The following is a 26,701-nucleotide window of genomic DNA, read 5'->3' as shown; positions in this document are numbered from 1 at the left end:
TATTTCCAGTTTCTTATCTGTATCATAACCAAGGAGGTGCTGTGATAGCTGTGGCCACTCTTGCTTGCATATGGGTTGACGGAGGTAAAACCTTTGAGGCAATTAGAAACATACATCAGTCAATTTAGTGTTTGGCTGAAATATTACCGCCCTGGAGGATTGATGCAGTTTGCCTATAATCAGAAAGAACAGATTTATCTGATTAATATTACAAGAAAAAGTATATATTTCCTGAATGTTCCCAGAGGGGAACTAAACTCTAGAAATAATGCTAGAAACTCTTATCTTTCTTTTTCTGATCTTTTGAAGTAAAAACTGGTGTTATAGCTAAAAAATGCACACAAAATACCTTGTGAATGTATAGCAGGAACAACAGATTAGAAAGTGCACGGTGAAATGTGAGATGAATGCTCATCAATAAAAGATGATTAAATATCGTATTTGATTTGTCATTCTGCATATCTGCTTCTTAGAATGACCTTTGATTCACCCTGCTAGTTGATGCAGAATGACTGTAGTATGCCTGCCTTGAAACTTAACATTATTCTGTTCACATCTCCATTCTCATTATAAACATGGCTATTTTTAGCTAGCACAGATTCAGAATATGCCTTGTAAGCTTAATGGGGGATTTATTGAGCTCCTGTGTGTATTCACTAGAGATTCCTTGCTGAAGCTTACTGGCTTAGGATTGGGGAGGGGAAGAATGTACTATTTTAATTCCCAGCATATGCCTGCAGGAGCTATATTTAGCTTCAGCTGCTTGCCATTGTGCTATTTCTACAAAGGGATGCAGCAGTTTCATTGTTCAGGGGCTTAACTAGACATAAATGTAGATGGATGAGCTCGATGAACATCGCTGTACTGCAGAAATTGCTGCTGAAAGTCAATGTGTATGCAGTAGGTGTACTTTAGTAAAACTATGCTACAGCATGAACATAAGTTAGTTGTATAAATTTGCCTGATTAACACATGCAAAATAAAATTATACTTATTTTGCTTCAGACTTACGTAGTAGTGTAACATTAATAGCAATTTGGGCTTAGTTTGCATTTATACATGCAAAGATCTGATTTACTTCAGTGGCATAATTTATTTCATTGCTTATCAGTTATTAAGAATTTTATCTTAACTTTTCTGATTGCCCTGCATATGTGTAATGGAATGCATGGAAAAAAATGAATATGGAGAATGCTTCCTGCTGTTCTGTCCTACAGGATGATTACATATGCGGTACAAGATGATTACATATCAATTATCCTCTTTGATGCTTTAAAGAGCATCATGTGTTGGGAGAGCCACCTTTTCATTTTTGGGGAACATTAGGAATTCTAACTTGACCATTTAAATATTCCAGTAGATTCAGACTTGCCTTCATGGTTTACATTCAGAAAAATAAGAAGTAGTTCCTATCCTTTCATGACTCTGATTTCTCCAAAAAGGTGAAGAATTTTTGCTTTTAGCTAAAAAAAAAAAAAAGATTTTCTATTATCTAGAAAAAACTGAAAAACATCGAGAAAGAAAGACAGAATCTCTATTTTCTGTATAAAAAAAATCAGCCATGTTAGCTGTAAGCTTAAGACAAATATTCTCCAGTAAGAAAGCAAACAACAGACAGAATTATTTCTTCAGAGCTCCATGACATCACTGTACAATCATTGCACTGGTTATTTTAATTTGGCCATTCAATCTGTGATAGAATGTAGTTTTTATATATTATTCCACAGGTAGAAAAATTTTGTGTGTTTGCTAATATATTCCACTAATGATTTTCAGTTTGTGTCCTTGACCTTTCAGATAGCCTCAGAATTGCACATGATGCTGGCCTTGTTTCCTAATGGCATCAAGAATGACTAAATTATTTTTGGTTTTGGAATAGTACTCAGCGAGAAATAAAGGTTTTGAGGAAAAGACTTAGTGCTCTCAACACACTCCACTTCTCCTAGATTTCCTTTCAATGCAGGTATTTCAAGAAGAGGGAGATCTGAGTGGTTAAGGGAATAGTGTGTATTTCTGCATGGAAAAATCATGCAAGGTCACCTGTTATTTCTCCCAACACCACTGTTAAGCCTGACTTTTATATCTTCTTTACCCTTTGTCAGCTTACCATGTGAAACACTGGACCAAGAACACATTCTAACGAACAGATACATGGAATGACAGTTCAAATACAATATTCAACCATCTTTTATTGAAGACAAATATTTGTCTTTTCTTAGAATGTTGCAAATTAAAATTCAAAGTGCTAATTTAAATTAATTTCACTAACCAAATCAATACATAGACAGAAGTATATACTTCCTGGATGTGATCTTCCAGGACTGAATTTTTTCTCAGACCAGGTCTAACCTTGGACACAACTCTTCATGCCTGGAGTTGGGGACATGGAATGCCTCTGATCACACTGGCCAGGTCTTTGCTTGTTTATTTACCAGCTTATTTATTGCAGGTTTATCTGCTTCTATTGAAAAGATCATCATTAATTGGAGAAACCTGCTTTCTCTTTGCTACTGCCAGGAAATGTAATTACACACAAAAAATTCTTAATCAGCTGAAATTTTTGTTTTCAGGAATCAGTAGTCTGCCTAAGAAAAAATAAGCAGCAACTAGCAAAAAGAAAACAAAAGGCATCCAAAAAGCTGAGAAAAGGGGGTAGATGTGAGAAAGAGTGGCAAAGCATTCATGCATGCATACTCTCCTTCTGGAGCAGGTCCTACTAATGCATATGTTAATTTGGATGAGAAGCAGAAGATCAGGGCATGATGGGAGTTGGGATGAAAACATGTTTACCGTCGGGCATGAATTTTGATTTAAAAAAGAAGAAGGTATATTTGAAGATTACACACCTAGTTACTTTTCAAATGTCAAGCCCTAATCCCATGAGAAATTATGCTTGTTACTAAGAGTTGTTTTCTATAATCAGTTCAGGAACTAAAATGGAAAGAACATTACATTCTGAATTTAAATATTTTTAGTCTCCTCATGCTGCCTTTTAAAAGTCTTAATGGGGAACCTATGATGTTACATTCTGATATTTCTTCATGATTATTGCAGGCAGTATCTGCAGAGTCTCAGGAGCAAACTGTCTGTAGCTAAGTACTGCCATTTCATCTTCTATTAAATGCTAAGATCTGCATCGTGTCATTTTTGGTATTCCAAGGGAATTTAGGAAATGCAGTGTATGTGAGCCTTTGTTTGAAAGTATGACTTTATAATGTAATTATGTAAAACACTGAAACAGGACTTGAAAGTATACTATATAAGTTTGTGGATGACACTACACTGGGAGGAGTTGTTGACTCATTCCAGAGTAGAGAGGCCACAAAGAAAGGTCTTGACAAACTGGAGTGCTGGGCAGTCACCAACTGCGTGAAGCTTCACAAGAACAAGCATATGGACCTGTACCTGGGATGGGACAAGCCTGGCTGTATGTACAGACCAGGGGATGAGAGGCTGGAGGCTTTTTCCAGTGGAAAGGCATCTGGGGATTCTGCTTGATGGCAACTGAATCTTAGTCATTTGTGTGCCCTGCCACAGTCTGCAGTCTGTAGGTTCTGCAAGACATCTGGACTAAGCATAGAAGGATATTTAAGTCTGGGATTGTAGCATTTGGCTTGTTCTTCTCTGGAGAGGCTGTGGGAGAGAACAGTAAATTGTTTTAAATTGAATCTATGTAAGCTTATGAAGGTGTAGGATTTTTGTTCTGTCATGGTGATAGAAAATCAATCTTAGATATTGGATGTGGAGTCCTTCCCAAGGTGTGTGTGTGTGCGTAGAAAGTTTTAAAGGAGATTTGAATTTTTTTTTTCCCACGTCTTGTTCATATTATATGAATTCTAAGCAATAAAACTTTCTCTGATCACCTTAAGACACTGGAAAAAATGTTTTCCTCAATCATGCCTTTCCTCTGCACATACATATACACTCTCAATATATAGTCTGTCTGGTGCTATACCTTTGTGTCTATATATATTCATAGGAGCCCTCCTCCATTATCACAGCCAGTGAGACTGCAAGGTTCAGTGCTCTGAAGTTCTTGTATTCAAAATCTGTTGGCCACCAATTAGGTTTTTATATTTGGAGTGGGACGAAGACCGTTAAGTCTTTTGCTGTTCTCTCATATGGGATGTGAGGCATAGTTAGGGCCATCAGTCAGTGTATTTGACATTTTTTTCTCTCCAGGAGAGATCAAGATTATGTGATGCCTTTGCGTGCTCTTGCTTATCAATGGTGGTATATTGTAGCCTTTTTTTGAGTATTTTCATTTAGTGTTGGATGTTAGGAAGGATTTTGCATGGGCAGTGACAGTGCTCCATGACCTTTCAAACATTTACTGTATATTTACTTGTAGTTCTTTGGGACTGGGCTTAATTGAGCAGTCTGTGCCATGATTGTATGTAGGACGAATCATGGAACAACACCTCAGTAGCTTTACAGTGCAAGGAGCTTTGAATATTACAGCACTAGTGTGGAGCTTACATACTTGGAGATTTCACAGAAAATCCAATGAGAATTGAAGTGCATTCTTCAGCACATCCCTGTACAACAAATACCTGTACTTGCAGAGTCTAGCTCTAAGTTTTATTAAGTAATCCAGATGGTTAATTAGAATGAAGCGTGTTCTGAATGGGTTTGTGCATTTTTACTTTTGTTTTTAATATCAATTAGCTCTCCTGACATAAATTAAACTTGAGTTAATTAACTACAAATTAGAAATTGACATAAACAGAGTAGACAGCTTTGTCTAAAGTAACCAGTGGATAGTTTTGTTTGTATTCTAAGGTGACTCTTATGAATCTTAATGAAAGCAAATTAAAAAATGGACTTCCCATTGCTGAAAAGCAATCTGGAAATGTGCAATATGTTTAAGTATGCACTTGCCACTAATCTATTGGTTTAGTATCTTTGACATTCTTTAAATCACTGGATTGCAGTTATTTTAAGGAACGGATTTTTAGTGTTTTTGTTCTTTCAACAACATTTAGAGACAAAATGGTATACATTTTTTCCAAGCCATTAAATTCCTAAATTGTTCCTTAGAGCTTATGAAAAAACAATATATATATATTTGAGAATAAGGTGTTGCCTTGGAGACTGTGGATTTTCTTTCCTTTTTTCTTTTTTCTTTTTTTCTTTTTTTTTTCTACGTTTTGTTTTTTGAGGGGTAAGTGTTTTAATTCTTTATAGAATAAACTAAAAGCTACTGAGTGAGTAAAAAGACAGCATTTCTAAATGCTTTTTAGAAACTGTTGTAATTGTAGGCATAGACTTAAGCTTAACCTGGTAATTAGTGTCCCTGCCAGAGTAGTGTCTGTATCCTTGCTCTGAGATTGGCAATAGCAGATGCCTGGGGACTATAATAAGAACAGGGAGAGAATCCAGTGAGACTTTCCAAATTTTTGCCATGCTTCATGCAAATTATACTTCAGGAGTGTAATAGAAGAAGAGGTGGCATATTGTTACTCTGGGTGAACCAAAGGTTTGTTCTGAGCTTGAGCTTTGAAGATGACGTGGAGACTTATGCTGAGAAGCTTCACTCTGTCTTTTTACTTAATAAACAGCCTAAGTCCAAAAGTGCCAACAAAGAAATAAAGTCTCAGAACTAATGGGAGTAATGAGTCTGTAAGACTAATGATAATGATCATTATTTTTAATATTTGCTAACCAGTCACATTCTGTGAAGTGAATATCAAGATAAAACAAAGTTAATATACTGTATTTGGTCAATATTGTTGTTGTTGTCTGCTAGTTAAAGAAGTTGAGTATATGCTTACGATATAGAGACCAGATATTTCTACTTTTCTGTTGTTGTTCAGTGTCAGTCTACAGTCAAAAATTATCTTTCTCATTTAATTACAAAGGTAATGTAGTGATGAATATTTTTAAAAGAGTGGAAGAGCTTATCATTTAATAATCTATAAACTCTTCTAAGCAAAAATAAGCTCTTCATTTTCTCTATGTTAAATGTTGAATGAGGAATTATGGCCATCTGACTTTGTTCTCTACTTGTAAGTTTTTTTAAAGGATTAAGGAAGAAAAGCAACTTAGGAATGCAGTCATTTGATTCCCTTTTTTGCTAAAGGTAACAGAATAGGTGTGTTAGGAAGGCAAATTTAAATTCTTGATGGCATAAAAACGTTGTTGCTATTACTTCTATGATTTTAATTGTACTTGTGAAATACACAGTAATGACACATGCTAATTACTACTAAGTAATTTATTTCTGTTTCTCCAGACACTGGAAGCCATCCTGAATTTTAAATACTCTGGTGGACCAGGACACATTGAAGGATATTACCGGAACCTTTCACTGGGTCTTCACGTAGAAGTAGAGCCTTCTGTTTTCTTTACACGTGTCAGCACCCTTCCAGCAACCAGGTAAACCTTATTTTGATTCCTTTACTTGTGACTCATTGTTAATATTGACTATAAACTAAAAAGCATGCTCAAAACTTTCAGAAGTCACCAGCAAAGAATTCTGTGAACTAGTTTTCAAAATACCTCCACTTTAGGAATTAAACCGTATTTAATTGCAGACTATGATTAAAGCAATCCATGTTTGCTGGAAAATTTCTGAGTTTCAAATGTTATTTTGGTAAGGTTTATTATTAGTTTATTCTACTAATCGTAGAATCATAGAATGGCCTGGGTTGAAAAGGACCACAGTGATCATCCAGTTTCAACCCCCCCGCTACGTGCAGGGTCGCCAACCACCAGGCTGCCAAGAGCCACATCCAGCCTGGCCTTGAATGCCTCCAGGGATGGGGCATCCACAACCTCCTTGGGCAACCTGTTCCAGTGCCTCACCACCCTCTGTGTGAAAAACTTCCTCCTAATATCTAACCTAAACCTCCCCTGTCTCAGTTTAAAACCATTTCCCCTTGTCCTATTACTGTCCACCCTCATAAACAGCCGTTCCCCTGAGTGTGTCCTGTTCTTTCTGTATCTCTTCACTGTTGTGATATATTCTGCATTACATTGTTTTGTGTTTACCTAGCATAGTCTTACCAAAAATGTATGCATTGATGATTGTCTTGAATATAAGGAATAAATTGTAAACATTCTCTCCTTCAGTGCTGTCATGAGAGTGACAGAATGGTTTCCCTTGTGCCAGTGAGTTTTAAAAATCAGAGCAGCACCTGATGGTTATCAAATGCCATAATTATTAAAATTTGACTTATCAACAGCTGAGTGCAATCAGTTATAATAGGTAATTGTTTTGCTGTAAATTGTCTTTATTTGCTACTAAATGTACAGTTCATATTCTGTATATTTTTACTAGCTACTGCTTTTTATACTGCTTAAGGAAAGCGGTTTTTACAAAAATGTATTCTGTAATGTAATGATTTTACTGATTCTTAATCAGTTAATTACATGTTCATTCATTAAATACTCTAACATGTTTAAATGTTTGGGATGCTTTAAATTTCTGGAAGTTCCAGAGGTGGCCATTGAACATCTCTCACCAAAAAGTGAGTAACCATGCTTGGCTTTGTTGGAAAGAGAGACTGAAGGTGACCTTGCTTTCAGTGCATAATTACTTCTGAGGTACAAATACAAAGAAGTAGGAAATGTTTTTTATACAGTTGTTACAAAGTGGATAGAAATGGAATGAAGCAATGGGCAGTGGTCATGGCACCCCATGGCAGTGGTCATGGCCCTAAGCTGCTGGAGTTCAAGGAGTGTTTGGGCAGCGCTCAGAGATGTGTCTTGGATTTGGGGTGATCCTGTGTGTAGCCAGGAGTTGGCCTACATGATCCCTGTTCAACCCTTCCAACCTAGGATATTCTGTAGTTCTACTTATTTTGGAAATCCTCTTCTTTTACTCGAAAGTAGTAGGATTATTGAGAAGTGTGCCAGCATGCATTGTGGGAGCAAGCTTTTCTTTTTAAGTTTGAAATTATTTTAGTGCATTTGTATGACACTGCTTAGAGAGTTGAAAGTGAACTTAATTGATCGAGAGATTTCATATTGGTCTTTTTTTCAGCGACAAATGTCATAAAGAAAACCCACAAGTAGAGTGGAAAGGCCTACTAGTCTGTATGATGTTGGTGCCATACTTCATTTTTCAAAGGGAAGAAATGAGTCACCACTATCGTACTATTGCAGAAATCACCAAGGATGGATGAACCCCACCACAGCTTGCAAAGCACAAAATGTTTCTTTTGATCCTGTGAACAAAAGCAATGAAACCTTAAGAAAAGTAACTGAGCTGAGTTTTCTGCAGCTTGTATTGTATGCATTTACTTCATTCTTTGCCTATTCCTCACACAGATCAGTGTTTAGGTCAATGGAAAGTGGCTTGCTGATTGGAGGGGAGGTTAAAGATATTACTGATTTTAATCTGAAATCCTAAGTGTTAAACTGCTTTGGGGACAAACCTTAAAATTTCTTTTGGAAATGTTGTGTTGCAGGACTTGTCAAATGGCTATGCAAATCTGTTATATTACATGGGTGTATATTGCTCAGTCATGAAGCATTTTAAGTGCTTATTACCTTGTACTCTTTGTTCCAAAGTTTTAGTTTAATGAGTAGTAACACTTTTCGTTTACTCTTGTGCTTCCCAGTGGTAATCCTCCATCAAAAATCATGTGTATAATTCAATGTTGTTTTAAAAAGAGTAAAACTAACGTCATCATCCAAATTACTGAGGATAAATATTTGTCATTAAATGAAAGAACGTTTGTGTTTTGATTGTTGATCATCTCTGCCAGTATCTGAGGCCCAGTGAAAACAAAATTTTGTACTTTTGCTTGCTCTTTTAAGAACTTGACTCAGATTTCCCATTGAGTTGCAGCTGAGATTTTAATGCTTAAATTCTATTCTAGGCACTGAACTTCTTTTTGTTTAGTCATTATGTGAGGCTTTGTTTTGTAACTTACCTTCTCAGCTGTCATTTCAGAATGAAAGTTAACACTGTTTTCATTTTCTGGATTTAAAAAAAAACAAAACCAAAAACATTTTACCTCAATAAAAGTAAGAAACAGTAGCTTAATAGCTGCTGGGCTTAAAATCAGAGTGAAATATAAAACTCTAAACATTGATTCTTCCCTTAGGTCTTTACTGGAAAATAAAACAAAAACAAACAAAACCTGGGAAATTGTTAATGAAATCACTGTTCCCCCCCCCAGTGTAACATAAAGATTATGGTTTATGTAAAAGCCTTCCAGACGCAGGTGGTATTTCTTCTATTTGAGCAGGCATATGTGAGAGATAACAGTGAAATTGCTGGTTGTTCTTTTTTTGTTTTGTTTTTTCTTTTTTTCTGTGAGAGTGGGGGTTGATTTTGCTTTGTTTTTGTTTGTCTAAGTATCTAGCCATAATTATGCCTTCCACTCATGCACAGTCTTGTGCTTTATAGATAGAAGTTTCATTAGCTGCATCTTCACTGTGTGTTAAGATGCATTCCATCCTGACAAGAGATCCTTGTAACCTTTTATCTGTGCTGGTCAATAGGGGCACCTTAGCTTGATGCAGCTGCACTGTGCTACAATGTGCAATCTGTTGCCTAATTTTGATTCAGATACCAGCCCTCCTGTCAGAAGAGGTGATGTTCTGTCAGTTAGCAGCCATACTCTGCTGGTTGTCATCGTACACTCAATGACCTGCCAAAAGGACTGATGGAAAAGACTCATGCTTGGAAGTTGTTTGCCTCCGGTCATGTCACTGTAATCCTTTATTTGCTTATTTGTTTTTGAAAGGAAATTATTATCCTGTGATTACTAATCAAAATTGTAGTAAGATAGGCTCTGCGTGCAATGTAGGGTACTTTTTTTCTTTTCATCCCTTGTCATTATGCCATCTACACAAAAGTAAATGAGAATCATCTCCAAATGCTAGAAAATGTGGATTTGTAGATGAAGACCATCCATAGTGAAACCAGGATACCGCATTCCTTTTTGGGTAAGGCTTGGTCTTTCCCTTCCATTCTACAAATTCAAGATGATGAGCAAAGTAAATTTTTTAATTTTCTTAAGGCAGCCAAGTTTTCTTCTGATCTTAACACCGCCTTACAGCTTCAGCTGCACGTCTTTTTTGGCAAGAGTAGAGGCTGAGACTCTGTCCTTGTAGTTGAGTCAGATTAAAAAGAAAAAAGGCGACACTGCAGATCTGACACTGTGAAGTCCAAAAAGTGCCATTTCATGTAACTGTAAGTTCATTTCCCTTTGTAGCATTAATATATTTCATTTAATGCAATGATGTAGTGCTGTTAACAAGGGATCAGTCCGTAATAATGCCTAAAGTGTGCTCCTAGTCTAAGAATGTTCCAGTGCTCCACAATGTTCAATTCACTTTTATATTAGAAATCAAGACAATTGAAAAAGAAACCATGCTAATTCAATTTCAAGTAAAGCCCTTTTGATTGCTTAGACTGATTAACCATTTATAAAAACTGTCAAGGAGTGGGTTCGGTAAATTTTTCTTTTGTATTCTCAAGACTGGATGTCTTTCTAGACTACATTCTTTATTTAAATTCACACAATTGAGCTGATGATATATTTTAATGAGTAAGAACTCATGACACACAGATGTTTAGGTCCAGTGGTTTAAATCATCTTGCTAACCCTAAACTCTGCTAATAATATATGTTGCAGTGAGTTCATGGAAGTGCAGCAGATAGTAGCTTACAAATTGGGAGCATTGATTTTTGAGATCAAAATGTTAAATACGTAGAGTTTGGCAAATGAAGATGTGAGAACATAAATCTACAAGTATTTATAGATGTGCTGGGAATATTTAGCATAAATGAGAAGGTTTACAACTAGGAAAGGTCGGATGAGGACAATTCTTAGATTATGTGAAAAATCCCTTTTAATAGTAAGATATGTGAATATCTGAGTTAATAATCTAAGGTGGAAAGATTCATTTATAGGGAATTCAGCAAAAATTAAATGGAAGTAAGCAAACTATTCAAAACAAAATAGCAACAACAAAGATCCTTAGGATCTAGAATTTATATTCTAAATCATTGTTTTGCTGTGTTATATGAAGAGACTGTGCTTGTTGGTGGATCTGGAGAAGTTGGGTTGAATTCCAGCCTGTGTTTGCCTGTTGTCATTTCCAAGTGCTTCTCTTCTCTCTCTGACATCATTTTGAACAGGGATTTTGGGTATGACCATTTAAAAAGAAGGCATGAAAGAAACAAACAAAAATGTGGGTGTGAAAACGTTCCTTCATTTCAGTTGATGGCAAACTAAGCTGAGTCAGGATGCTGATAACTTGCCAAAACCCCTCTCAGTGTTTCTTGTTTGAACTGACTTTAGAACAAAGCTAGAAACAGAATGGCAACAAGATTATTCACAGCAGTGAGCTGTCATTAGAGTGCGATAGCTGCATCTGGTTTGTAATATTGTGTTAAACGTTACTGAAGTATATCCTCTGATGTCATTTCAGAGTAGGTCGGAATAGTAATTGCAATACCCCTGAAAGAAATTTCTAGATCATAGTGTAGTTGCCTCTTGTCTGAGTTCCCATGGCCCCACTTTTGTGACTGTTTCTGTAATCCTAACACTGTAAGGCTTTTAATACATGGTTTGATTCATCATGTCACTAACTTCTCTTTGTGTTACGTCCCGGGTTCTATAAAGGAAGATAATAGAAATTAATTTATGCAATAAATCTCTGAGACACTGTAGAATTAAAAATAAATAAATCTTATCTTTTAGAGTTTGAAGTAAGTACTGACTTAATTGTGCACATTATTCTGAGACCTTTAGATTATAATTCATCCAACTGAAAACATCTTTCTAATTCTAGCTTTCGCCTGCACTGCTTCCTGAGATTCAGCCTTTCATGGTACTTATAAAATAAAACCTTGCATGTGAAACATGCACTAGATTCTTCTAAAGGAAATACAAGAGACAAACAAGGAATATAATTGAAAGGGAAACTGTTTGCAGAATGTGATTTTTAGCATTTTTTCTCTTAGGCTTTGAAACTGCTTGATTCAAAACAGCAAGATGGGAACCAAAGTAAAATCTTTTCAAGAACTTAACCCAGAGTTTGTATACATTCATCTCTGTTTAAACTGATCTCTTAATACAATGCAATATGTGCACATCATTTTGTTCAGAAAAGATATCTATTTCCATTTTCTGATGTGTTTTGCTGGATAGTTTCCCAGGAAAATGAAGTTTATATGATCACTCTAGGTCAAAATCTGGCTAATTTCTCCCTGTGGCTTACCCTGTACAGCCCTTCCCAATCCGCTAAATATTTAGTGTAAAATATTACCTGGTGGTATATAGTTTGTTAAAAGGGGAAGAAATTGGGGTAGTTTAGTAAAATAAGAAGATATTGAGCAAATGTTGGATAGTTCTTCCCAGTTCCTAGAAACACAGGCTTATTACTGCTTTTCTTCAGCCAAAAATTTTGGTGGACTGTTATGATCTGTAGTTAAATCATCTTTGGATTTATTTATTAGTATGAATGTTCAATTTTTTTTTAATAACCTTACACAGTTCTCAAAAAAACTCATTTACCTCATGTGGAGGCAATGGCTGATGGTCTCAGATTTTTCTCAATCGCCATGAAATTAATCACCTTAAAACAATATGACATTTGAAATTTTTCTGGTAGAGAGCTTAGTTTAAACAGCAGATTACTGAATTAAACTGTGCGCAGTAGTTCAGCAAATTCTTGCTGGAGTTCCTTTATCACCCTTGTGTGAGTATGATTTACTTCTAAAATATCATTCACTGACACTGAAGTAGGTCATTTCATTCCTGTCTTTCAAAGAATGGTCTTCTGTAAGTTTATCTGTAGTGAAAATTGATATGAAGAGGGAATTAGGCTTTCTTACTAATTCTTTGTTTTCCTGGAACTTTCATTTTTGACCTGCTTGTAGCTCAGCTTCATTAGTTCTACACAGTCCTACTGCTTGTGACATGGCAGAAAATAAAGAGAAAAAAGAAACTTTTTCTACTTTCCAGGTCTTAAGTAAATTGCTCTTTAGCAACTTGCATACTTTTCTTTTCTTCCCCTTTTATTGTAGTATTACATATAATTTTCCAGAGTTTATATTTTGTCTTGTTTCCAGTATTCAGAGCTTGTTTCAGTTCGTATATTTTTGTAACCTGAAATTGTTTTTTATTGCTCTAATAGTTGATTTGGTGCTGATATGTAATTACCCTGAATTGTGATGTAGTATTTTCCTACTGCCTTCATGTTGCCTGCAATCATTTTATACCTGTATCTTATTATTTTTCAAGTACTGTAATGATTCTCTGACTTTTATTTTTTCCTGAAGATTTCCCTATTTAGCTGAAAAGTGACAAGGAAAAAATATTTCCCCTGTACACCTGTTTTCTTGTGGTGTTCGTAAAGGGTGAGCAAAGTGTCGTGACAAATAATTTTTACTGCATAATCCAAGAGTTTTTATTCAGGAATTGTTAGAATTAGTGATGGTATTCACTTCTGAAGGTCTGCTGGTTGTATGGGTCCCTTATATTTATAACACCAGTTTTATTTACAAAACTCTGATTCTGCCACCAAAAACTGTTGTACAAGGCTTGTATGAATGTTATTTCAAACAACTGTTTGTTTCTTTCTGTGGGATAAGTAAAAAATTGCTTCCATGTTGAATTTTATAAACAAAGAAATCTCACTTGCAAATCATGTCTTAGCATCTGCTGGAGAGACAGAAGCTTTCTGTGGCTTTGCAGGGCTCATCCACTCCCAGCAGTGAGATGGAAGCCTGGCTTGCTTTCTCACTTTCTCATTCCTTGCTGATAACAGGTTGGCTACTACCTCTTGTAATCGTTCCTTTTATGTGAGCTGTATAGGCAGGGAGTTTCTGCTAGAAGCTGTGACTCCTTATTTGTTCAAAATTCATGAGTTTTGACATGTTTGCTTCAGGCACTCAGATACCTTTGTGCATTATCTATATTCAGTATTCACTGGAATTTTACCTAAAAAGAGCAAAAACCCTTAAAAATACCAAAAAAGCACCTCTACCCTCCCACCTCTTGTTTCCTTTCTGCTTTTCCATAGAGGCATGGTGCTGTACCCAGGCAGTGCTTGCTTGTAGCTCAGTGCTTGGTTGCATGTGGTGTTGCTGACACTTGGGGCTGAATCTCATACTTTTAAGAATGCACCATCTCAGGGTTCTGCATGGCATCAGTGCAGTTCCTCCTGTATGCGCCCTGGAAATACTCTCTCTTGATACTCAGAAAAGAATTGCATTACACACCAGAGGACCTTTTTCAAAAGTGGAAGAGCAGCTCTTGTACTCTTGCATTGTCAGAGCTTAATTGTCTCTGGAATGACTGGAGTTGAATTGAAATTCTTATGCAGTAGAAGTGTACTTGGTTACCTGAGGCTCTTGACTGTATCTTACAGAGTTTGAATGCGTGTTACTTGAAAGATGGCTCTGGCAACCCTTATCTTACCACTGTGTTTCTCTTTCTTCCCTGACCTGGTGGGTGACAATCCTGCCCATGGTATGGAGTTGGAGCCAGGTGATCATTGAGGTCCCTTCCAACCCAAGCCATTCTGTGTTTCTCTGGTTTTATGATAAGTTAAAGCTGCTAATGAGTTTTATTTCTGACATCCAATACAAGTTGCTTTTCCCTACTTAGTGTCTGTGCCAGCAATTACATGGGTTGTAATGATCTGTAATCTCTGTACAATGGCTATACTACTTTATTCTGTAATTCCCAGTGACAAGTCACCTAATGTTGTTATAAATACATTTAAGCGTCGAAGTCATTTATAGTTATAGATAAATTATAGTGATGCTTATGGCTGGGATATTTTCCTTGATTAAGTAGCTTCTGAGGAAGTTTTGAATTTCAGAGTGGACTGATAAAGCATTATCATAGCTATCTGATTGCATTTGGCATTTTCTATCTGATTCTCTCAGATTTTTTGCTTCATTTGTATTACATTATAATCTTCACTCAATGTTCCTGTTTATACATTGTTTCACAAAGAAGAAAAGTTTAGAAATAAGACTAAAAATCTACAGTTAAGATTCTTTTCTGTAGCTCTATCAATACTATTTCCAAAGATAACCAAAAACACTGTCTGTATATTCCCAATGAATGCATCTAGGGAAATTTGGATTTGAAAGACAGTAGCTGGTTAATATAAGACCATCTGTTAGTCCTGTCTGTGTGTTTCTTTCTGTAAGAAGGGACAAAGTTGTCTCTTCTGGAGTGCTTGGTGTAATGGAGAAAGCCAACATTCTCCAGCCTGTGAGCATAATGGGGCTAGAGGAGGCCATGAAGGTGATCTGAGGGCTGAAGCACCTTCTCCACAAGAACAGGATGAGAAAATTGAGGCTCTTCAGCCTGAAGAAGAGAAGACTCTACGGAGAACCTATAATGGCCTTCCAGTACCTGAAGGGGGCCTATAGGAAAGCTGGGGGGGAACTTTTTATAAGGGCAGGTAAACAAGGGAAAATGGGTTTAAACTGGAGGAAGATTTATACTAGATAGTAGGAAGAAATTCTTACTGTGAGGGTGGTGAGACACTGGAACAGGTTGCCCAGAGATGTTTTAAATGTTCCCTCCCTGGAAGTATTCAAGGCCAGGCTGGATGGGGCTTTGAGCAACCTGGTCTAGAGGGAGGTGTCCCTGCCTATAGCAGTGGGTTGGAACTAGATGATCTTTAAAGGTCCCTTCCAACCCAAACCATTCTGTGATTCTATAATATGTGGAACTGCTCCCTTACAAACTGAGAAGGATTTAAAGTTTTGCTGCTTAAAAAGATAAATGTCAAGGTAGTATGAAGTAATAAAACCTGTCTTGTGTGAATGCTGCAAGAACTGAATAAAACGTGTGGCTTTTTCCCATAGAAGTGAATCTTAAAGCAGCAGAGCAAGAATATACGCAGATGATCAAATGCTATAGGACTTAATATTATTGGGGTCATAATTGTCATGGAACTCTTTGGATATATGCTTCTGTCAGGTTTTAGTTTTTTAGAAAAGATATTTCTACTAAAAGAGTAAGATATTGATATAAGGTATCTAGTATCTCTTGAATATATGTGAATATATGTGTATTTCTATGCAAGCATATATATTAGTGTATAAATGTTTTTTCAGATGTATGTATGATTGTTCTGTGGTGTTTTATTGACATTGTGATATCCTTTTTCCCCCTGCCTAAACAGCACCCGACAATGTCATCTACTTCTTGATGTCTTCAATTCAACAGAGCATGAGTTGACCATCAGTGCTCGGAACAACGAAGATTTAATTCTGCACGCTGGAGAATGCCAGCGGTAAGTCCTTTCATATTTTGAGGGCCCTGCTTTAAAGCATATTATTTTTTCTACCCTGATGTTGATATTTGGGGCCTTTTTTAAAGGTGTTTCATTGAGTACTTTCTCAATTTAATTTCTTTGGCTTTGAATCTAGTAAAGGATAATAAATAATAGGGTAGGTTGTGAATAGGCATGCGGATATAACACTGACCCAACTAGTTCAGTTGTGTTCTTAGTAAATGTTTTAATATGATTTTCATGTGCTCTGAACATAGTTCTGCTGCTGTTAAAATCAGAACCCAGTAGATCTTATCCTTTCCCAGTTTGAAATTCTCTTTTCTCCATATAGTTCCCCAGACTTTTTATGGGGAACCAGAACCAGAACCAGAATTAAGAAAAATAAAATTGCTGAATAAGCAGTGACAATTTCTGTAGTAAAAGCATTCTAGAATTAAGTAGGCTCTTGTATGTATTGTATTTACTTCTTGTATTTACTTCTTCCAACCCTGCTGGGTTAGGCTATTTTGTACCTAACTACATCATGAAACACTTATTTACCATATTGTGTCTGAATGGAATTTCTACATCTGAATGTGGTCTAGGTATTTTGTTGTTTGGTTTTTCTCCTTCAGATGATCATTTTGCGTAGATAACATCATTTTACTCTTGAAAAGATGAACCATGAGAAAAGATATGTTTCAGTTTGGTCACAGACATTATCACAGTTCTGTTCTTTGGGAGAGTTCTCTTAAGTCATACAATTGATAAACATTTAAAAGGAAATACTTCAATATATTTAAATTTCAGCCTGAATATTATTTCAAAGTAGAAATACATCAATTGCAAGACAAGCAATTGTGAAAAGCAAGTACAAAGTATGTAGAAATATCAGTAATATCATGACAGAAGGTGTTGTCTCAAGGTTAAATTTTGTCAACTTTTCTTTCTGAAGAAGTGGACAGAAATAGTGGTAACAAGCAGTGCTTCTTCCTTTTCTAATTTTATTCAGAAAGAATTCACTCTTTTCAGAAAATCAGACTACTTATCAAAATGTGCATATTCATATGTGTTCTCTGTATATTTGTGTATGAATTTGCAACTCACAGTTTTTGGGACAATATGTAATAAACAGGAATGAAGTTACAAATAGCTTTTTATAATTACTTTGCATCTCCTTGTTTGAATTGCTTTTGTTTTCCTACGGATTTAATAATTGAAGTTTACATATCCTGAAATCATTACATTTTAATGGGTAAAAACTCTTTCAATAAGACTTTCAAAACAGTCATTTAGCAAAGTGGATTTTGTAGCTCTTGGAAGAATTTAAGCCTTTTAAGGATATTGATTTTAATCTTAATGCAAAATATTTTATTGTTTTATTTGTGTTTAGGAATTGCAGAGAGTTTTCTACCACTTCTAAACATATTTGTTATTTCTTGAATGATAAACAGTATAACTTTCAACTATGTATTTATAACTATATATACATATATCTAATATATGTATGTATTTGTGACTGTAAATATAGCTCCTGCGTTACTTGGAGGTTTATTTTTTATTCTAGTGAATTCTCTGCAGGGACTTAGATGGAACATACACTGAGTCTTTAAATTAGCCAACTCTTTCTACTGTGGAGCTTTGGATAATTTAAAAAACAAGAAATCTTCCCTTTTTTGAGGCAAGGGTCCTAGATCTTTATTTTATAATGTAGAACTGTCATTCACAGGGTGTCACTTTTGAACCAAATGTTTCTAGTCCAGATGTACAGTGTTTTTCACTAAGACCTACTGTTAGGATATCTTTTTTCATCTCCAGGCATCAATTGTTTTTTAATTTGAGTGATATTTGAGGTGAGGCTGTTCAATAAAGGTCTTTTTTCCCTCTTTCCCTGTACCTTCCTGGTTCCTTCTTCATTCTTTGTATTTTCCTCATTCCACTTTTATTTAAAGTGTAACTTTTCCTTCAGTTCTTACTTTGGTTACTAGTGATTTCTTTTGTAATTTACTCTCCCTCCATCCATCACCATCATTTTGAAATCTCCTGTCCTGATGAAGAGTAGGTTCTGGGAAATTGTTTTCTTCATCCCTGTTCTCATTGCTTGAGATTGTGTTTATATTTTCTGCCAGCAAACCTAAAAAGAAGAATAATGGTGCTTCCTGCTTACTGTTTGCCTCTTTACTTCCCCTGGATATTTAGAAACTAAAATAACTTGGAAGTCTCTGATGCGTTGTTTCTGCTTTCTATATTATGGAGCAGGAATTCTCTTAGAAAAGCTATTGGAAATTCCAGTCTTGAGATAGTTTTCTAGACTAGTGGAGCTTTCCATCTATAAAACTGTTTCTTGCATTGTCTGCTGTACATGATTGAAGGAGGTTTGCTGTAAATTAGAAATATTTTCAATATAATCAGCAGTGAAACTGAAATTGTTTATCACAGTGATGTGGGATTCAACAGATTGTTAAGAATTAGAGGAATACAGCAGCAGGCAGCTCCGGGAGGGAATTTTATTGTGTACATTAACAAAGAAGTGTTGCTAGTAGCAGTGATTTTGGTTTATTGAAAAACAGGTATGGTAATTATTGTGTTTCTTACTTGATTATCAAACCATTAAAATTAAGTTTCATGACAACCCTAATTTATCTGTAAATCACTTCATAATTTATGGTAATAGTTGTTACCACGTTATGTGCCCCAACATATCTCATTTTGTACAACATACCATACTTCACCTTTACATCTTCATTCTGTGTGCAGTGTGTCTGTCAACGAGAAGTGGCAAACATTACAATCTGTGGAAGATTAACAAGGTAGTGGTCTGAGTAGCTGAATCCTGTCCTCTGTCTTTGTGGTGTAACACAGCTGAGTTTTCTGAGTCCTTTGTGTTTACACGACTTCACAGTTAGCAGCTGCAAATGTAACATTGTTAGATGAAGGTCTATTTTGGCCTTGGTGTGAGGATCATGAGATTCAGTGCTTTCGGCTGTGAGGGAACAGAGCTGGTCGAAAACTTGAATAGTGAAAACAAACAGGACCTTGATAACAGCAGTCTGGAAAAAAGGGTCAAATATTGCCAGCCATGGAGGAGCTGCCAAGGATCTGGCAACTTCTTCACCAGGTACATGAGCGAGATCTATAATTTTTTGAGAATTGTATTTCCCTATGTATAGTAAAGACCCCTGACGTTTTTGAACAGGTGTATGACTGGTATTTTACATCATAAATGAGGAATTCCTCTTATGGTCATTCAAATGACAGAGGCTTCTGGGCAACATTTACAAGATCTGACAAGTACTTGTCATACAATAGAATCATTTGGGTTGGAAAAGACCTTCAAGATCAAGTGCAATCTCCAGCCATACCTACTGTGTCCCATCACTAAGTTACATCTCTTAGTGTTACATCCACATGTCTTCTTTATCCAGGGATGGTGACTCCACAACCTCCTGGAGCAGCCTGTTCTAATGCCTAACCATGCTCTCCACGAAGAAATGCTTCCTAAAGTCCAATCTAAATCACTGCTTTCTGAGTTGCCTGGGCACACTGCTGGCTCATGCTCAGCCAGCTGTTGGCCAGCACCACCGTGTTCTTTTCTGCAGGGAAGCTGTCCAGCCACTCTTCCCTATGTCTATAGTGCTGCATGTGGCTCTTGTGGCCCAAGTGCAAGATGACTCACGTGAATGCTGGTGGGAAACAATATGATAGATTTCCTTCCTTATATATATATTTTTTCCCTCTTCCTTATATATATTTAGTACATAAGTTTGGGAATTGAATAATTAAGTAATTAATTAATACATACCACAGCAGCAAAGTCAATGATCAGAAATTAAGACCTGCAAGCCAAGAATTCTGAGTAAGCTAGTTCATGCCCTTTAGCAGGGTTATAGGGCTAAATGAGTGAGCTTTCTTAAACAATCCACTACAGTAAGTTATTATTGTTAAATGTGGTTTTGATAAGTGAACTTATATTGACCTCAGACTTCTTGAAGTAATTTTTTTTCTTAAATTCTAGTGGCAGTCAAGAACAAGGAAATAATGAAATTATTATTTTTATTTTTATACCTCTCATAGTAGGGTTTTTTTAACCATGAAAAATAAGTTATGTTAAAAATCCTTTGTATGGATACTTAACGAAGGCCAGTGACTACTGCTTATTTAAATACGTTGCTTAATTGGGCTGTGAAGTCTGTGAATATCTGATTAGACCTAATTGGCTAAATGTTGAATTTGCAGAAGGTGACATTACTCTAGAAACTGGTTGTCAGGTTTGTGTTAAATACTTACTGTCTTTTTTTAATAACTGTGTAATAAAAAAAGAATACTAAGCTAAATGGAAGTGTTGTATACTGAAATCTTGAATATTAGTTAGCAATGCACAGGTTTATTGAAAACATTTTAAAATTTGTCCCCTTCCAGAGGGTAGGAGAACTTAAAGATTCTTTACCCTTTCAACAGTAAGTTCCCTCGGTAAATTTGTTGTCCTGTGCATAAAGCATGATAGTTATTACACATAACTGCCATGTCAGTTTTAATTTGTGCTTTTGTTTATGACAGGATATGTTGTTTGTATCAGAGATTGTTTCTTCCTTCCATTGTTGTTATGGTTTATTTTTTTAAAGACAAAGTCATGATGATGAAAGTTCTGTATGTTGTCATTGAGAGAAACTGAAATTTCACAGCAGTTTCTCTGATTCTTCATGTTAAGTACATGGCAAGCTGAAAGATTTTTAGGGAGCTGATTGAAAAAAAAATAAATCAAAGGTTGTATTAACAAAAATAGTTTTCAGGGTAATAGATTATGTTTGCTTGACAGTTGTTAAGTGCATAGTTCTGTTGTGTAAGGCTTTTTATTTTTATTTATTTTTATTAACAGCCAAATCAATGTATCAATATGCTACACAGTTTTGGACTAATAATTGGCTATCCTTAACAGAGAAATTGGAAAGGAAATATACATATGTTTAGGGACGGTTTGTGTAGTTAGCACTGGTCAGGTCCACTTTTCATGTTTATTTCAAAGGACTTAAAAGTTGGAGACGTTACGGATAAGATCAATGAAAATGGTAAATAATAAACAGAACTATGAAGAAGTAAAGAGAAATAAAGGGAATAATAAAGAGAAGCTTTATTTGGGTTGCTCTGCAGTTGAAGCACTCATGGACTCTCTTCCACTGAAGGGACCTGCTTGTTTGGTGAAGTGCAGGAGTACTGTGGTTGAGCAACCAATGATTTTTGGATGGTCTTGGATCCTCAGTGCGGGTGCTGCAAAATAAATAAATGTTATAGGAGAGTTGAACAGGCAAATAAAAATATGGAATGGTAAGTGCGAATTAAATCACTGAGTTCTGGTTGCACGTGTTTAAGAAGAACGGGATCTTGTGATGGAAGATGCAGACAAATAACTGATCAAAATGATGTAGACCTTGAGTTTGGTTTGATATGTACAGTAGAAGTTAAAATATTAGTGTGTTACACAAAGTTGGGGACAGAGAAGGGCTCTCTTTTAATTATTAAGGGAGGTGAAAACAGTAGGTAAAGCCAAAGTGGAGGCAAAGGTCCTGGCTTCTTCTGAGGTGTCCTTTGCCAAATGGCTCAAGACCACTCCATAATTGCAGGACTTTCTAGCAGGAAGAACTTTTTGGGTGCTGTGGTCCTGTATTTGATGATAAGAAAACAAATACCCCTTTCAGGTTTTAACAGCAGTAAATGTGGCTAGCTGCTTGTTCATTTCTCTGTTCCCTCCCCAGTGCCTTTTGTTCTGGATAGACTGTATTTCTGCAGGCAGTGAGCAAGAGAATTGTGAGATTGCTCAACTCCTCATAAGGTTTTTTCCTCTTCCTCAAAAGTAGGTGTAAGCAATTTAACAGCTCTTCTAAATCAGGGGTGACTAACCGGCTGGATGTAGCCTGCATGGTAATTTTTCACTGAATATTGACTTGACCTTAGGAGACCCAATTTGCAATGTTTCTAATATTTTGTGTACTGGGGGACAAATGTGAGTGCAAGCCAAGTTTGTCTCTGACAGAATTTATTAAATGTAATAGAGTGTAGCATAAACAAAGCTAGATGAGTTGGCCCCTATACAAAATATTTCATAGATGTTAGTACACATTTGCTATCCTAGTGTTGAATCTGAAAATCACTCCAAATCTGATGTGATTTAAGAGACAAAGATGGGTACATGGAGTGCTGATCATAGGCAATGCTTCAAAAGCTCTCTTGAAAAGAACTCAAAGTAATTGATTTAAGAATTCAAATTTAGACTTTTTTAAGGGAGCATTTTCATAGGAGGAGTCAAGCTTGTTCCTTCCTTCATTTCTTTAATACTCAGGGGAAAAATTATTTGTATATTGAATTGTGGATGCTAGACACTTAGAGAAACAGATTTTGTTACTAGCAGTCTTAAGTGGAAGCATTACACAAAGTGCAGACCTATTAAAAATTGGCTGAAATTATAGTACTTTTTCATTTGTTTTTGTACAAGATAGGTGGTAAGAAAAAGGAGAAATGCAAGAAAAATTTTAAGTGCTTCTTTTGTTAGATAACAATGGATCAACAAGTGAAACAGGAAAAAGTACTGCTTCTTGAAAGAAATCATAGTGTAAATCAAATTTTGCTTGCACTTAATTATGCAAACATATTGGTACCTTTGGGTCTTTATTGTCATTTTAGAAGGATAATGTTTCAACATGGAAGAAAAAAAGTGGATGCTGAAAGTTGATTGTTATCAGCCTTTCACTGGACATTATTTCCTTCATTAAATGAAAAACAAGAAGAAACATGTAGGTGGAAAATTTGAGGATTGGTAAAATTTGCTCATTGGTAAACTCATTCATTATTCCCAAAGCTACCAGTGTTACATTGTTCTTGCTAGGCACACGGTCATATGAATGGGGCCCTCTCTCACCTTCCCTCGTCCTGTAAGACTTTGTCCTACCAACATTTTTGTTCATACTGTCAATGGAAGAGTAAACATTTGGGTGCAGGTACAGCTGGTTTCTCCAGTGTTTATAGATAAGTAGACTAACTCAGCTGACAGCATGCTCTGTGCTTAGGAGCACCGCTGTGTTTTGCTGCTGTGGTGGCTACGTTAATGAGGTGAAAGATTATCGTGAATAGTTACCAGTTAGTCTGGTTTTAATGGCTGAAGGATTTATTAAAAATACTTCAGTATTGCACTGATTTGGCTTTCTGCCTGCTCTCTGATCTTCTGTTAAAGATCATGATGGTGCAGTGTAGACTTCCTGAGGTTGGAAATGAATACATGCAATTCCTATTAATTTATTTTAGATGATCAAAAGTGTAATTAAGATAGTTGTTTTAAAGTTCCTTTAAAGAGGAAAGTCATTCAAAATTAGCACTTCAGTAGTTTGAATTAATTCGTGAGTCTTGACATCCATTTCCTTCTTCCTTCATTAGAAAAAAAAAAAGCTAAGACACCAGTGATCTGAGGAAGTCTGAAAGATGCTATGTAAATGCTGTGGTATATAAAGCTTCTTTTTTTTTTTTTACGATGCTTTCATTCTGTAGTGATAGTGATGTTTTCATAAGTTTGAAATAGTGTTTTTTTTTTTCTTTTTTTCCTTCTGATGCTGTTATATCAGGGTCATAGACAAAAAGCTGAAGCCTTCTTTGGAGTAGTGTAAGGATTTATCTGTTCCAAATTTCTTTTAAAAAACTACTGTATTTGGGTAAATTTATATGCCATGTGTTACCCTACCCTTACACACAGAGTTACTCTATATAGCACTCCTTTCTCACTCCACTGAAAAGTACCTACTGCTTTAAGAAAGAAGGGTAATTTGAGACAAATAGCTGTCATGGTTGTGTCATAGCACTGACTTACCCTGATATCTCCATTAGTTAATTTAAGTAACATAACAAAACTTGATTTTTTGATTACCAGGTTCAAATGCGTTAATTCTGTATATTGTCAGCTTCATTTTTAATCTCTGTGTAGGACAAAATGATCCCTGGCAATCTTTGGAGAAGCAGGGAGATGTATGGTGTGGAGTCCATAATCTTTCCTGGTTTGGACCACTTCATCTCTCTCCTGCAGCCCACTCTTTCACTGGCTGGGTCTTCCCAAGGAAGAGTTTCACCATGCTCCCTTGGTATGCTCTTGGACAACACCACATCATTCTGAGCACATTTGCTCCTTTTTGGAAAATGCATGTTGCTTGTAATTCATTTCCTTACAGTGGACAAGTACAGTAAAAACAAAGAATTTTGCTTTAGCGTAGGGATTTTAAATGGTAATAGCTTTCAAATTTAATCATTGAAGCAATTTAATTTTCTGGCCCTCAAAAGGAGTTTTACTAGAGGTAGAGGATTTCTAAATCAGAATACCATGGTGCTCTGATATTTTTCTAGTGATGTAGGTGTGTTTATAGCCTTCATATCTTCAGTTTTAAAATCACTCCTTGTCTTACATAGTGCTTTCAAGCTATGAAAGATGCTAACTTGTTGGAAACATTGCAGATTAAGCATGTTGAGCTGTGAGGACATGCCCCTAGGGATGAGGGTAACATGTAGTAAAGAAGGCTAAATACAGATTTCCTTCAATTTTTTTTTTTTTTAAATACATCTGCACTGAATTAGAGTGCAGAATTGAGAACGATTAAGCATGCTTTTACACAGAGTTGTAGCTCTTAAATCTATTAATGTTCTGTAAGTTGTGGGTAAGGAAGATTTAATGTAATTATTGATATATGGCAGTGGTCTCATGATAGAGGATCTGATTCACTGTGGGATTAAAAGGGAGAGTTATTAATTGGTTAAGAGAAAGGTGACAGAAGAGTCTTCCGTGTCAGGATGGAGGCTGGTCACAAGCGGTGTCCCTCAGGGATTGGTCTTGGGACCGGTGATCTTCAACATCTTCATCAGTGACATCGAGTACACCCTTAGCAAGTTTGCAGATGACACCAAGCTGAGCAGTGCAGTTGATACATTGGAAGGAAGCGAAGCCATCCAGAGGGTCCTGGACAGGCTGGAAAAGTGGGCCCATGAAAACCTAATGAGGTTCAGTAAGGCCAAGTGCAGGGTGCTGCACTTGGATCAGGGCAATCCCAGGTAATTATACAAACTGGGGGAAGAGCAGCCCCACAGAGAAGGACTTGGGGGTCCTGGTGAACAAGAAGCTGGACATGAGCCACCAGTGTGCGCTTGCAGCCCGGAAGGTCAGCTGTGTTCTGGGCTGCATTAAAAAAGGGGTGGCCAGGAGGGAGAGGGGAGGTGATTGTCCCCCTCTACTCGGCTCTTGTGAGGCCCCGTCTGCAGAACTGCATCCAGGCCTGGGGTATCCAGTACAGGAAGGACGTGGAGCTCTTGGAGCGGGTCCAGAGGAGGGCCACTAAGATGATCAGAGGGCTGGAGCACCTCTGCTATGAGGAAAGGTTGAGGGAGCTGGCTTGTTGGGCTTGGAGAAGAGAAGGCTTGGGGGAGACCTCATTGTGGCCTTCCAGTACTTGAAGGAGCATATGAACAGGAGGGGGAACGGCTGTTTATGAGAGTGATAAGACAGGGGGAATGGTTTTAAACTGAGACAGGGGAGGTTTAGGTTAGATATTAGGAGGAAGTTTTTCCACACACAGAGAGGTGATGCACTGGAACAGGTTGCCCAAGGAAGTTGTGGATACCCCATCCCTGGAGGCATTCAAGACCAGGCTGGATGTGTCTCTGGGCAGCCTGGTCTGGTGGTTGGTGACCCTGCATGTAGCAGGGGGGTTGAAACTCAATGGTCATTGTGGTCCTTTTCAACCCAGGCCATTCTATGATTCTATGATGAGTGAATAATCACTTTTTTGCTCTAGAAATAAAGTCATCAGTGGAATCCTTCTGGAGTCCATGTCACTCAGCCCCGTTGGAAACTATTTGGAAAAAGGAGTAAGAAGTAGGCAGATGCCATGATAATAAATTGTGGGCTGTAATTTGGGAAGCCAGCTATGTGGAGTTCCAGAAGAACAGGATAGTAAAATAGGAGATGCATTATTAATAAACCCAAAGTGATGATTAAGGTGGAAAAAAGATCAAAACTCGATATAGTGTATAGCATTAAATAGCCAAGATGAGCACTGGACTTTATTTTAACTCTTAGAAACTGGATGTGGATTACAAGACATACATGAAAATATCTGTGCAGTGTTCAGTAGAAGTTGAATAAAAAACAGCCATCTTGTTAGGTAGATAGAGTGGTGAGGCAGTGGCACAGGCTGCCATGAGAAGCTGTGGATGCCTCATCCCTGGAGTTGGTTAAGGTCACGTTGGATGGGAGCCAATGGGCTTTAAGGTCCCTTCCAACCCAATCGATTCTATGGTACTTTTGAATAGACATTGTACCAATGCATGGAAGGACATTTTCAGACCTCTATTACAATTTTGCCAAATGAAAAGGTGGGACTTCAGAACTATTTAAGATGAAAGGAAACCCTATGTTAAGAAAAGTATGTATGAATAAAATTAACAGTTAAAACTATAATTCAGAATGCAT

General features: G+C 36.7%; 1 protein-coding gene across 1 annotated transcript in view; it reads left to right on the top strand.

Moving 5' to 3' along the window:
* Nucleotides 1-26,701, top strand: part of LOC104910481 (trafficking protein particle complex subunit 9-like) — a 176,181-nt gene that overhangs the window by 99,952 nt on the left and 49,528 nt on the right. The window contains exons 2-3 of the mRNA XM_031552978.1: nucleotides 6,236-6,378; nucleotides 16,120-16,230. Coding sequence (XP_031408838.1) covers nucleotides 6,236-6,378; nucleotides 16,120-16,230 — 254 coding nt within the window. The remainder of the gene's footprint in view (nucleotides 1-6,235; nucleotides 6,379-16,119; nucleotides 16,231-26,701) is intronic.

This window comes from Meleagris gallopavo, chromosome 3 (assembly GCF_000146605.3).
Source record: "Meleagris gallopavo isolate NT-WF06-2002-E0010 breed Aviagen turkey brand Nicholas breeding stock chromosome 3, Turkey_5.1, whole genome shotgun sequence".
Taxonomy (NCBI): domain Eukaryota; kingdom Metazoa; phylum Chordata; class Aves; order Galliformes; family Phasianidae; genus Meleagris; species Meleagris gallopavo.
Note: the sequence above shows the minus strand (reverse complement) of the source record. Positions and strands in the feature narration are given on the sequence as shown.